The 13647-nt window shown below is 41.0% G+C and overlaps 1 protein-coding gene across 1 annotated transcript in view; it reads right to left on the bottom strand.

Annotated features, from left to right (window-relative positions):
• Positions 1–12973: 12973 nt before the first annotated feature.
• CEP126 (centrosomal protein 126) overlaps positions 12974–13647 on the bottom strand; it is a 37615-nt gene continuing 36941 nt past the window's right edge. The window contains exon 10 of the mRNA XM_017737655.1: positions 12974–13341. Coding sequence (XP_017593144.1) covers position 13341 — 1 coding nt within the window. The 3' untranslated portion in view covers positions 12974–13340. The remainder of the gene's footprint in view (positions 13342–13647) is intronic.

The following is a 13647-nucleotide window of genomic DNA, read 5'->3' on the forward strand; positions in this document are numbered from 1 at the left end:
AAACATGTGGGATTAGAGGGAATGTGTTTAGGCACTGACCCACTGATGGTCTGTACACTTTAACTGGTGGCACAGTCCTGGGTCTCTTCCCCAGTGCAACATGAATAAAGCCACCTGCTCTAGGTGAAAGGAAAGTTTAGCTGTGTGGTTGCAAGCTGTAGTGTTCCACTTGCTTTTGGAGCCAGAGAATTGGCTCTGATCCATTTTATTTACTGACAAATACAGCCAAACTGATCCGTGCAGAGCCAGCTTAGTTTCGGAACACCCAGTATGCCAGTTGCACTGGACACACCAGGAATTAGGATGCAGATATCTCAAATTTTCTCATTTTAGGTTTGGCAACACAATTTTTCATTTACTTTTGTAATTCCAACACTTAAGTTACTTGGATGAAGGAGAATTGGCTGCAAGTGAACAAAGTTTTGTCTACAGGAAGATGACCAGTTTGGCCCAGGATATGCCACAGGTGCATATGCATTGGTGATCATCATGTTTGCATATTATGTCCTTTTATAGCCAACTTTGGTCAGCTCAGCTTGAGATCTAGTTTTTCAAAAAACAGCAGAATATGCCAAGAGAGTAAGTGAAGGGAAAAAGTCAGTAGACGTCTTCCGACTCTGCCTCCAATGGCATGCATGTCACCTAACTTCTACAGAGTGCTTATGTCTGAGCTCATCTGTAAGCTCTCTTTCAAGTCATTAGAAACAAATATTTTTAGGGACTGATTCATCTGACTTATTTTAGTTACACAGGAACAGGTGAATCATACCTTAAAATTGTCTGTTTCTCTCCTGTTGTTATAAAGGAAGGACTTGGCAATATTCTCATACATAATTTCTGCACATTTACAGGAGATATACATAGGTTCTAATTCCTTGGTCTGCAATGGTGCCATACAATCATTTTTTCCATTTTCTTCACCCTTTCTGAATAAATCCATACTCAGCAGAAGTAGTCTATCAAGGCATGGCTTTTGCTTACGTGCAATCCCCCCGTGGTGGCCAGGCAGGGAAGGGTAGGAGCGCAGACCTCAGTGGCGTGTAGGTGACACGTGGTGGCCCAGGGAAGGGGGGCAGCTTGGGGGGCCCTCCTCAGCACAGAGCAAACACAGTGGCCATGAACCTGGTGGGACCCAGGCTCTGCTACAGCTGCAGGTTTACAGTGTGGTAAATCTCCAGTTTCTCAGCTGCCAAAGGAAACACGAGCAGCCACAGGAGTCGCGTTCTTAATAGGAAATGAATAAGCACAAAAGCGCCATCTGATACTCCACAGGCTAATGTGTGAGTACCGTCTTATTAAGGACAAAAGAGATCTGAGGAATTGGCACAGATGCCAACTTTAGTCTCTGGCTTTTTATAATATATTAATAACTCCGTCTTCCCTAACCCTTCAGATTTTTTCTTCTCCAGAAGAAACAAAAAAAACCCCAGTAACTTTTAGACTCATTTGGTTTAATATATCTTGCATTTTATAGTACCAGACGGATTTTAAAATGCTGTATTAATTATGGGCCAGATGTTGTATACAGGGCCAAACTAAATTGATAGGACTGTTCAGGGCTGCCACAAAGCTGTGTGTTTGTTGTCAGCTCTCAGGAGAAGGGTAACGTGGCTGACAGCTACGTATCACTGAACAAGAATTTTGACTGAGAAAATCTGTATGATTTTAAGAGTCATATTATCTTTTAAAGTGTTTTCTGCAAAATTTCTACAAAGGATTTACACTTTAATATTCAGGAACTGAACTAAGCATTGCTATTGGATTCATCTCAATTTGCTGCAATGTGCTCTGTGCATTTATTGCTCTTTTTGGGTGCTGTTCAAATGCTTTTGTGCTTGGTTTATAAATCATACCTGGGATTTCAAAATCTTTCCAAAAAACGTGGACACATAATTTCATTAAAATGAGTGGGAACTTTGAATCCTGTCCCCAGCTTGAACTGTTATAATGTTGTACAAATAATTGTTCATCACAGTATATTGAATACTTTATTTCACCTACTCTCCTTTCAAAATGAAGAAAAAAATAGAATAAAAAAAGCACTTCTGATAAGGATTTCATTGCAACATATTTGTTTTGAATTTGGATTTTTATCAATAGCACAAAATCCAAATTAAAGTATTTTGCAGAGAGTAGTACCACTTTTCAGAATCATCTTTCTTTTGCATTCAAAAGACAAGTAATCTCCTCCTATGTTTTCTATATTCCTAGCTCCATGCAGCAAACCACAAAACTCAAGCTTTTTCTTGGCTTCCCATTTTGCAGAAGACCCCATATAAGTGTGCAATGATATTTTCAGCAAGATATAATAATAGATATATATAATTTAGTATATATACACTATAATACTTATTACATGCTTTGATATAATAATATAAGAATATTGAAAGATAGCTTTTATAACACGCCCGTCCATGTGGTACACACCCCCAGCATTTAAAAAACCCGTGAGTAACAGATTCTGAGCTATCAGCATGCTGAATTAGTAGGGACATGGGACTCCTCAAACGGTGTCTGATCTATTTTATCTGACTGTTTTAGAATATAATCATACTTGCATAAATTTTATAGAGTGTCTCATAATAATCTCCTTCATCTAAACTTTAGATCAAGAGATTTTTTCCTGCATATAGTTTAATTTAAAAATCTTTGGTATGACCAACAGGGAACTTGAAATATGTTTTGCTGGAACTGCTTGTTTGTGTAAATCCTACTAGCCAAAAAAGGCCACTTGCAAAGATAGATGAAAGCATCTTGGTATTTACTTCTCTTGGAATAACTGAGCCCAGATGACAAGATAGAAGCCGTTATTGGAAGATAGAGCCATTAGGTGTTCGGCAGAAAGATGGTACTGACTTTCTTCATGCTGTGCTGCTGTTAGGTTGAAAGTATGTTTTCGTTTGGTGTGGAGTCTCTGTTCCTCCATTCATGACAGATTCAGAACAACTTAAAACTGGTCTCAAAATTTTTTTATATTGGATGAGGAATGGAAATGAGCCACACTCAAAACAATTTCAGCACAGTTTCCTGTATGTTATTCAGGCAAAGTTTGTCCTAATGATGTCCTCATCATTTGCTATAATGCAAAACTATGGAGTCTTACAAGCAGTCTAGAGAGGAAGTTTTCACAAAGCTATGCAGCCATAGGCAGCCATAAGAAAAAAGGGAATGGCCTAAAGCTGAAGGAGCACAAGGTTTAGATTAAACATTAGGAAAAATACTCTCTACTGTGATGGTGGTGAGGCACTTTCACAGGTTGTCCAGAGCGGTTGTGGACTCCCCATCCCTTGAAGTGTCAAATGCCAGTCTGGATGGGGCTCTGAGTAACCTGGTCTAGTAGAAGGTTTCCTGCCTATGGCAGGGGGTTTGGAGCTAGGTGGTCTTTAAGGCTCCTTCCAATCCAAATTCCACGATTCCTTGATTCTATGATATTTGTACAGAATCTCTCAAATGACAGGTACCCCACAGCATTCTTAGGTGAAAGAAGAGATGAGACTGAGTCTGCTACAAGTGCTGACAAAAAGCAAAACAAAACTGGGGGCCCTATGCTCTCTCCAACTCATATGCACAAAGGACAGTTGCATTGGACCTATATGGTCAATAAAGTAATATATTTAGACCACAGCTGTGCTGGAGATAGTTCAGTAGATCTTGCTGTTGAAATTACCATGTGTACCCGAATGGCTTTTGGCAAGCTTTGCACCTTGCTGTAGGGTCTCCTGGGAATGGTAATGCCATAGTTAGTTGAGTTTGAAACTCCTTCTCCCTTTCCTTTTCTCTTTCCCAGCCTGCCAAAGCTTGGATCCAGAAGTCTCAGCCTCTGGCTCTGCAACCATTTTCCTTAGGTATTGATCTGGCAATGGATTTAACGACATTAACAGAGAAAAAAAAATTAAAAATAGGCCTAAACTGAGAAGAAAACAGAATTATTTTAGCTGCAGTCATAAATCCCGGAGGTATTAATCTGTGTAGCCAGTATTTATGTATCTGTGTAGCCACTGTCTTGACATGCAGTGCCAGGCACAGTTTCCTTGTTGGAAATGGTCCCTGTGTAGTGGTTGTTGTTATCCTGCCATTTCCTCTCCTTTTCTGTCATGCACTCATGGCCAGAAGAGCATAAAACATCTACCAGATCCCTGAAAAGAGGAGAAGGTGGGTGGGTACTGAGAGCATACAGGGGGTCTCTCTTTTGCAAGTATGTATTTTCTAGCCAATTATTTCTTCTTTGAATGTCCCCTATGTAACAGCCCCTGAGGAAAGCCTGGAAAACACTCTTGTTTTACTTTCAGTGCTGTCCATGACCAGGCTTGTGACTCAGAGCCCCGAGGTGTCTCAGGTCCCACCCCTGGGTGTTCATTAACATGTTTTGGGCTGTGAAGTACAGCTGAGCCATGGGGATGCAAATCTCCAGAGAAGGGGAGGATGGACAGATCAGGTCTGTGACTCCTTAGGTGGATCGATGGTTTGACTCAGTAATCTGAAGGAGTTTTTTAACCTAAATGACCTTATGATTTTAACATGAGCTATCAGAGCCTGTGAGCAAGGGACCTAATAGGGGTTCAATGGCACTGAGATTGGACCATATGGTTGGACCATTGCAAAGGCAGGAGACAGACTCGGGAGACAGATGTTCATTTATTCAAGCAGAATGTAACCTCAGTAGGGTCGGAGAAGTCTTTTATATTCCTCTTCTCTGTCCTAATTCATTGAGATAATGAGGCAGCACAACTGCTATGACTATTGGACTATCTATCTATCCATCCATCTATCAATCTTAAAGTAACTAGAAGCCAGGACTAATTATTTAGTTCTCCAAAGGATATTAGCCTCTGCAAAATTCCGAATGACATGCATATATCTAAGAGGATACGTAAGGTCAGGACACAGGTCCAGTACCTAATCCATACCCAAAGTTTGGTTCTCACCCATGCACAGAAATGCTACTACCTCGAGTTAACAGACTACGTGGGCATCACTCATTGTTCTAAGGCACTTGAGATTCCAAATCTACTTGTCCCTGAGGGCTCTGAAAAATGAGGTACCCACAGAGTACATGTACCAAACGCAGCTAACGTGGAACACACATTTCAGAGCAAGGTAAGGGTTGTAGGAGCTGGCCCTGGTAGTCTATTGTGTAGGGGTCTAATCCTCAGACAGTGAGTTTGCCATAATGATCTGCTCTTACCAGTAGGACCCTTTCTGTCAAGTTTGCCTTTTTTCAAAATCACAGTGTGGGGATCTAATAACGTGGCTCTTTTCTTATTGACTGTGTGAATACAAAATATGATTTAAGAAGACACATTGCAGAGCTTGATTCCAAAGCTGAGGACATTGTGGAGCTTGTTTCCAAAGCTGAGGACAGAAACTTTATCATAGAGTTCTCCTGCTTGACCTCAGCCCTGCTTTTCTTACTCTAGGGCTAGGTCCTTAGAAACATGGGAAGGGCAGTTTTCAGAGGGGAGAGTGGGTGATCGTGCTGTAAGTGCTGCACTGGGTGTGAATGGCGATGAGAGCAAGAAGGTAAACATAGAAGGCAATTGAAAACTTTTTTTTGTTGTCAAGATTTAACATAGGATTCATTGCTTCAAACACTGTCTTGTCAGATCATTGCCCTTTGACAGGGCTTTAGTAACTGGCATAAAACAAACTGTCAGGATTGTCTCTCCAGCTCTTCATAATAAAGGAAGCGTAAAAACGCTAGAAATGAATTGCACTTGGATAGGAAGCTTGTAAAGGAGAACTTTCTTGATTGAAAGTAAGATTTATGGGAAGTGTGGCTATTGTGGGAGATAAAGACTAGTTAAAACATTTGGAGGGAAAAAAAAAAGAAGGAAAAGTTCATCTTTTTCAATCACTTAACACCAAACATCAGCCAAAGGAAAAAAGGTATGAATTAAGCCGAAGACTGCCAAAGTTAGTTAAAGATTATCATTCACATATTGCCTAGAAACTGTCATTCATCCCATCTTAATTAGTCCATATTTGGCCTGTCTGGCGTTCAGTGACAAGTCATTAACAAGATAGACAAGCTGCTATTGCAGTACAGTCTGAACTCGGGAAAAACTTGCAAAACTTTGAAGGGCACAGAAGTGAACTATATGTTCCTATTTCCCCAGGCTTACCAGAGAGCAAAGGTACATGATATGAAGCTAAGATAACCTGAATCCATTTCAATATGTGTTGGAAAAATTAAACTAAAAAATTCTGTGCAACTCTTCTGTAACACTGAGGCCAGGAGTTGATGAGACGATGTTGTATAATTTCTTTTAAACTCTACTGGGAGTTCAGGCAGAGGAGACCAAACAGAAGGCCTAGCTACAGTTCCACCACAGGATTTAAGGACGACTGTTGCTGTTCATTCAACATGCAAAGACTCAGCTGTTGTTCTTACTGGGTCCTATTGTCACAGTACAAAATGAACACAGCAAAGATGTGCTGTCAATCTACAACACCCACTGTTCTCCGTGCCCCTGTACTGCAGAGCATTTCTTTCTCTACGTGCAATCTGGCCAATCCATGTTCTTTGCAACAGGAGATGCTATTTAGCAGCAGTTTTCTGTGACATGGAGTGGCTGCTATCTGAAGGTTTGCCTGACATGTTTCTGCTGCCCTGTCTCCTCACCTACTCTCGAGTGTTTAAAATGTGGAAACTGGCTGTCAAATTTGGGGTGGAAAGGCCTCTCATCTGACATGTGCATCAACTGACTGAGAGAACACAGCTCACGGGAGTATTACTACAGCACTTGATATTTGACAGGACTTTGAATAACAGGCTAATTGCAGTGTGTGCTTATTTATACCAGCAACAGCACAGTAGTCAGTGCAGGTGAAATTGGGAAGTCACATGCCTCAATAATGATAAGCTGTCCATGTTTCACATGAGTATGAGAAAGCGGTGATGACAGCTGTGTGGTACTTTGAAGCCAGATGCCTCCTGTACTGCAGATATGCTGCCCTTTAATCTCCTAAGAGCCATGCTGGATTTTGCTGTGCTCTGTGTGACTTCATGTCTTGCTGTGACACTCCGAGACAGCCTCCTGCTAAACTTCTCTGAGCAGAATTGGTCTTCAGGCTTCAGAGCTGTGTTCTCAAAACATATGGATAGGCCAGTCTATTTTCTAGCATGGTGAGTGTGGAAAAGAACCTCGATTTTCTTTCTACTGGTGATCAGGCCAAATTCCCTGGCAGCATTACTGAAATATTAATTAATGTGCTGTACATCCTCTTCTGGATGCACAATGACTACTCAGCTGTCAACAAAGAGCAGGTTCCAGGCCATGTCTTTATAACCTTTAATTTAGCACAGAGGCTCCGGGGCAGCAGGAGGGAAAGTAGCTCTCAGGATGTTATTGTTATTTCACCTTCTGTTGGTTCTTCTGCACTGGAAGAACATTCTTTTGGTGATTATGTATGATTTTCAAATATTAAGCTATCTTAGAGTGACTCAACCATGAACAAACATAAATATGTGAAAAGGCATTTTAAGCCATGTCTCCACAAATCTTTACATGTAATAAGCTTGAGTATGATGTTTGATCAAGCAATCATTCTGAGACTTATTAAGGCCAGAAACATAAGCCTTAGCTAAGTGCAGATTGAGACCACTCTGTATTTGACTAGCTGTTTTCCTGAGAACTTTCTGACCTAAGTGTGTGACAGAAGCTTTCTTTTTTAAATAACTTTATGAATGTTTGCTGGCATGGCAGAGCAAAAGAACAAGATACAATAGCCTCTTGGTATAAATCTCTGTTAATGAGATCAGGACTAGAAACCTCATTGTTCAACTCACATTCTGTCTGAACACAATCTGCTTTTCAAATTATAAATCAGGGGCAAGACACTGTACCATTGTGTAACCCTACACCCCAGCTCTGGAATGTTTCCTAGTCACAAGAGGATTGTCATCATTTCATTTACGAGAGAACTATCAAACAGGCTTGGGCCATATTTGGTCTACAACCCCCCCTTGAAAGAAGACAAACGCAGCAGGGTATTTTTGCAGCAACAACACAGAAGTTTGCATTATAGTGTGCCACACCCTGGAGTCCAAAAACAAAAGAAAAAAGCACTGTCAGAAGCAGTGCTCATTACTAAGGATAAGAATTTGTTTATGCATACCCTATATATCTTCATCCCTCTATAAAACAAACACACATATGTGTAATAAGATCATTGAGTTGGAAGGTTTAGTTCTGCCTGCAAAGGCGCATTGTGTGCATGAAGCCTCTGGCATCCCACGAGACCTTACAGCACATTGTGCTTCAGAAAGAAAACGATCCCCTCTGACGATCTCAGACAGACAGAGAGAGGGACTTAGTCACAGGGTGCGGATGGTACAGTCATTTGAAGAGCTCTGAAGGACATAATCGCTTTCACATTTTCATCCAGCTTTCTAACAATCTGAGAAAATGGGGAAAAACTTATTACTGGCTTAGGAGCTGTCTAGGAAATCCCAAGCTCACTCATCAGCTCCACCAAATGTAGGTCATTAAACGCTTAACCTGAATGCACAACCTTCCAGCCAAGTCACCTCTTGTCTTTGGTAGGACTCACTCTACAGGAAGGGAAAGAAGTTCACCCTTAGCACCCTGTGTTCTGTCTCCCTAGTTCTGCCTGCTGTTAAGAGCGGTATCATGAAAGGTCTGTGTAAATACTCATCCTTCCCCCCATATCCCCACATGGCTCTGTTCTCCAAAGGGAGACCAGGGGGATGGGCTGACTGGACAACACAGAAATGAGTGCTTCAATGTGAATAACCACAAGAGAGTAACTCCAGTACTCTGACCAAACAACCTCTGAAGGCCATGTTCCCCAATGCCAAACCCTTTGCCTACAGCTGAGAACAGAGTTCAGACCTCTTGAATAGATTGTGTAAGTTTTTTTTTTTTTATTAGATGGCTGAAAAATCAGAACGGGAAATAATTTCCACAGGCAAGAAATTACCGAATATTTAAGTGGACCTGAAATAAAACATTTCACATAGCTTTTGACTAATCTTATTAAGCTAGTCTCAAAATCTTATCTTGAAGTGAAAAGTCAGACTTTTAAATATAAACAGAAATATTTGAACTTTAGTGTGTTTTTTTCTTTGATGAAAATTCCAAATATGAATTATTTCAGGAGCATTTCTTTTTTTAGAAATATGTTTTCATTTTTTCAGTTTGCTTAATGGCACAACTCTTTCATGATCATTCAATAACAGAAAATCGTCCATTCTACTGGTATTTTTACCTAACTGCAGGATGGCACAACCTTCAAGAGATTCAGCATCTTTTAGAGTCTCATCACAGCACAAATAGGAAGATTAAATAAAAACATTGCTGAAAATTGAATAAAAAGCATAGGAAAGTGACTTTTTTCCTCCCCTCCCCTCCCCTCCCCTCCCCCTTTCCTTCCCTTCCCCTTTCCCTTCCCTTCCCCTTCCCTTTCCTTCCCTTCCATTTCCTTCTCTTTCCTTCCCTTCCCTTTCCTTCCCTTTCCTTCCCTTTCCTTCTCTTTCCTTCTCTTTCCTTCCCTTTCCTTCTCTTTCCTTCCCTTTCCCTTTTTCATTTTTCTTCATTCAATTTTTTTCCTTTTTTCTTTTTTGTTCTCATTTCTCTGAAAGAGCACAAACTATTGGATACAGATTAAATAAAAATGTTAAGCATTGCTTCCTTCTCAAAACAAGAACAAAATTAATGTATACAATAATAGAGACTTTATGTGTAGATTTGTGTCACCCACAGACACTTCTGTCACTCTGGATCACTGCCACCATTGCTGCTGGCTTGGGATTTATATTCAATATTGAAGGAATCATGTGGCTATGATTTGAAATACAATTTCAAAAACATTGTGGAGTCATCTCTAGTTATAAGGGGCCAAATTAACTTTGGGTGAATTCCCTCTTATAAAAGCTATGGTATTAGAGAAGGAACCATTATGAGCCAGATGATTATGAATATTATGATGAGGATGAAAAAAGGATATGGCATCTCCTTGATGGTCTACTTGATGGAGCAGATGTCTTTCAGTGTATTTGGTGAGAAGTAAGTCTGGTCATTCCCACACACCACCAGCCATGTTTTAGATGGCACTCTGCCCATATTTTTCTGGTTTCTTTTGTACTGTGCATTGTCATATCTGTTTTGTCTGCAGAATTTGACAGTATCAATCAGGTTCTTCTCCCAGCGGGGGCTTTACCAAAGATGCTGCGACACAGCTCAAGACTTGTATACTATATACTGGCCTAATACAGGCAAATGTGTATTTTGAGGTAGCCCTGTAGTCTCAAATGCTTTGATGCACCCTCCTAACAGCCTGTGGTTGTATGGCACAGTAGTGTTCACTGCTGCAGTTTTACACACACGTTGGCTGCCTCCAAACACTGTCATAAGAGTTTTCTTGTGCCTGTTTTGGCTGCAAAACATAGTGTTCAAAATGCTTGAAACATCATTTACAGGTGTCAGTAGTGGTTCTGCAAAGGCCTTCCCCCTTCACAGGGCTGCAGTTCTGTTAGCCTGTGAATCTGGTAGCTCCAGAAAATACTATTTTCCCCATGAGAGCAAATTGACCAGGACCTGGCAGTGGCTGGAGGAGAAAGGTCTCTGACTTCTCCCAGTCCCCCTCTTCCCTCCCATTACTGCTGCAGCTCTTGCCTCTGCTTATCAAAGGGCATAGCAAGGACCCTGCTGTCTAATGACCCTAGCTGGAAGAAAGTTCCAGAAGAGAAAGGAGAACCAGAGTCTTGTCCAGAACCCCCAGGCTGCTGTGGTAGCTCCAGCTGCAGCCCAGCTAGTCCCTGTCTTGCTGCCTGTCCCTGTCAGCACTGAGGACTTGGTATAGTCCTCATGTGTCTGCAGCTGCACCTATCCCTCATATCCACAGCATTGTCATGCCTGTCATTCTGCCTCCAATGCCAATGGCAGGCCTCAGGTACACTGGCTCCTGCCATCCTAAAGCCTAGCTGCAGGTGCTGGAGTGGATGGTGGCTAGGTGGTGCCCTCCTAGATTTTCTTCCTGGCAGCATTGGAGGCTGCTATACAGGTGATGGAGGAAAAGGCGGACCTTGGTAGGGGTGCTTTCATGCCCTGTAAACCCCTGATGGGGCACAAAGGTTGTGTTAACATCAGCCCGTTTCTTCTAACCCTGGCCCTCTCCTGGCCACGTCTGCACTCGGGGAGGCTGCTTGTCAATGACACCTCCATGAGGCTCTGCTCTGGCTTTTCACAAGTGCTCAGAATCCAGCTGCTGCCCCTGGGCCCACTCCCATAGTGCACATTCCTGATGCCTAAGGGTGACCCTGTTTAGACACCTAAGCAAAAACTATACTTCACTATTGTCACAAGAGCCAAAGTGGCCTCAGAAACAAGGTTATTACCTTTGAGTTGAAGCCTGTAATTCTAAATCAAAAACCTAATTTGAAACTATTTTCCTAGAAAAAAGTAAATGCAAGCAGCTGTTTTTGAAAGAATGTCTTCATGTAACTGAGGAAGTTGACTTATGAGCTTTACTTTTACCACCTAAACCGATTAACTGCAGTAGAAACCTGGTTAAGCTGGTGCTCTGGCTTGCTGACTAGCCACTACCATGGCCTCTGGTATTTGGATTATTTGCTTTCCCCTCTCTTAATCTCTGTGGGGAAACCTTCCCCCACTATTTAAATATGAAATCCTCACCATACTGGAATGTCGCAGGGGACTGCTTACAAACAGAGATGTAAGGACTCAGTATTTCTGTGCAAACCAATTTTGACTTCCAACTCAAAATGCTCCTTGTTCATTTGTTTCATGCCTTTTGCAGGGAATTCTACATTTATTTGAGCACCAAAGACCCAGTAAGTACTGACACACATCAAAATCCATTAGCGACGTGGACTTCAGCTAGAGTCTCCCTTTTCCGGCAGAACAGTCAGAACAGATGGCAACAGTGGTCATAAGACACCAAGTTTCTGCAGTTTTGATGTTTAAATACAGTTTATCTTAACAGGCTCCAGACTGAAGTCAGCCCCTTTTAAGCCTGTCAGATTTTTCCTCCAAAGATGTTGCAATGCCTAGCTAGAGGAGAAAGGTTATTTATTATTTATTATTCCATTCTTCAACATATTTTCTTGAAAAAAATCAATCTTTCCCTAAAAAGCTTGAAAAAAATCAATCTTTCCCAAACCCTCCTTTGTAAAATTTCAGCTGCTATTTGCTATATATAGATCACCTTAGTCTCAGCTGACACAATGCACCAGCAGGTACTTCTAAACCCTGATAAACTCTCAAGTTTTATGATGGGCACATGCTTTCCTTTTCTCTTTTTCTTACAGGCTGGTTCCTTCCTAAGCAATGGCAGCACTTTTTAAAGACGATATGATGATCTTGGTATGATGGGGAACAACAAAGTTTTTAAAATACTTTTGCAAAATAATCACTTAAGAGCTTCTTTTGGAAAGATGCACTCGATTTACAGAATACCAGTCTCTAAAGGGGGGGACATGTTCCCGTGGTTGCACTGGTATGGCACTGAGTCCACTCCCAAAATAAAGCTCTCCTAAGCTTCCATACAGTTTGTTTCAAAGACTAGCAGTCATGCTGTGTGGGGTTCAGGCACAGCTCTGTTGGAAGTACGGGAGTGCTTAACCTCCCAGACAAATCCTACAATTGTTACTGTGTAGATATGAACAGAAAATCAGGCATCTAATAGGGAGTTATAAATGGAGAGATTTCGTAAATTGTTTTTATTGCTTCTTGCAGCTGATTACCAGCCTAGATTTGTTGACTGATTCTGCTTGTTTTAAAAAAAAAGAGATGCGGATATGGCACTTGGGGACTTGGTTTAGTGATAAACACAGTGGTGTCAGATTGGACTCAATGATCTTCCAACTAAAATGATTCTGTGATTTTATGATTCTATGAATGCTTATCTACTTTGTACCGAAACAGCAGAGGAAGTGAAAAAGGAGAAGTTAAAAAGTCACCATTTCTTAGCAATTAACTAACTTCACAGATTTAGGTATCATGCTGGTTAACAAAAGGGCTTTAATCCAGAACTGGCATAACAATTCAGACAGGTCTTTTAAAATTAATTTTACAATAAATTGCAGAATAAAATAGACTTAGTTATCCTAAAAATGCTTACCAGTCAATTGACATTCATTATTTGAATTTCTGCTTTCTTTTAAATTTTGTTGCTAATTTTGTAGTGTCAAACAGTATACACACTGCATATAAAGTACATAAAGCCACAAGATCCTGTAGCAGATAATGCCAGTGTCTCCTGCACAACTGCAGCGGGTTGCCAGCTGGAGGTACTCTGGTACTGCTGTGAGGCTATTGCAGGGCTCACCCAAGGGGAGGATATGCACTGATGAATACTCTATAATAAAATAGAAAACAATGAGATGTACATGTATATAAACAGAAATGTGATTATGTGTAACATTCAAGAAACATCATTTGATGGTACCATGTGATCTGTTGTCCACTGTACAAGTAACTGCATACCTTCATCTGGATTTAGAGGTTGGTATTACAGAGTACAATGTCCTTCACAGAAATTACTGAGTAAATATCCATACTTTATTTGGGTGCTCTGAAACAAGGAGAGTTGAAACAGGTTGTTCTCTTGGTAAATTAAAAATTTTAAACCCCATTGTTTCTCCTAGCAGATTTGATGAAATCT

The sequence above is a fragment of the Corvus brachyrhynchos genome, unplaced genomic scaffold (genome assembly GCF_000691975.1).
Source record: "Corvus brachyrhynchos isolate BGI_N302 unplaced genomic scaffold, ASM69197v1 scaffold86, whole genome shotgun sequence".
Lineage (NCBI taxonomy): Eukaryota > Metazoa > Chordata > Aves > Passeriformes > Corvidae > Corvus > Corvus brachyrhynchos.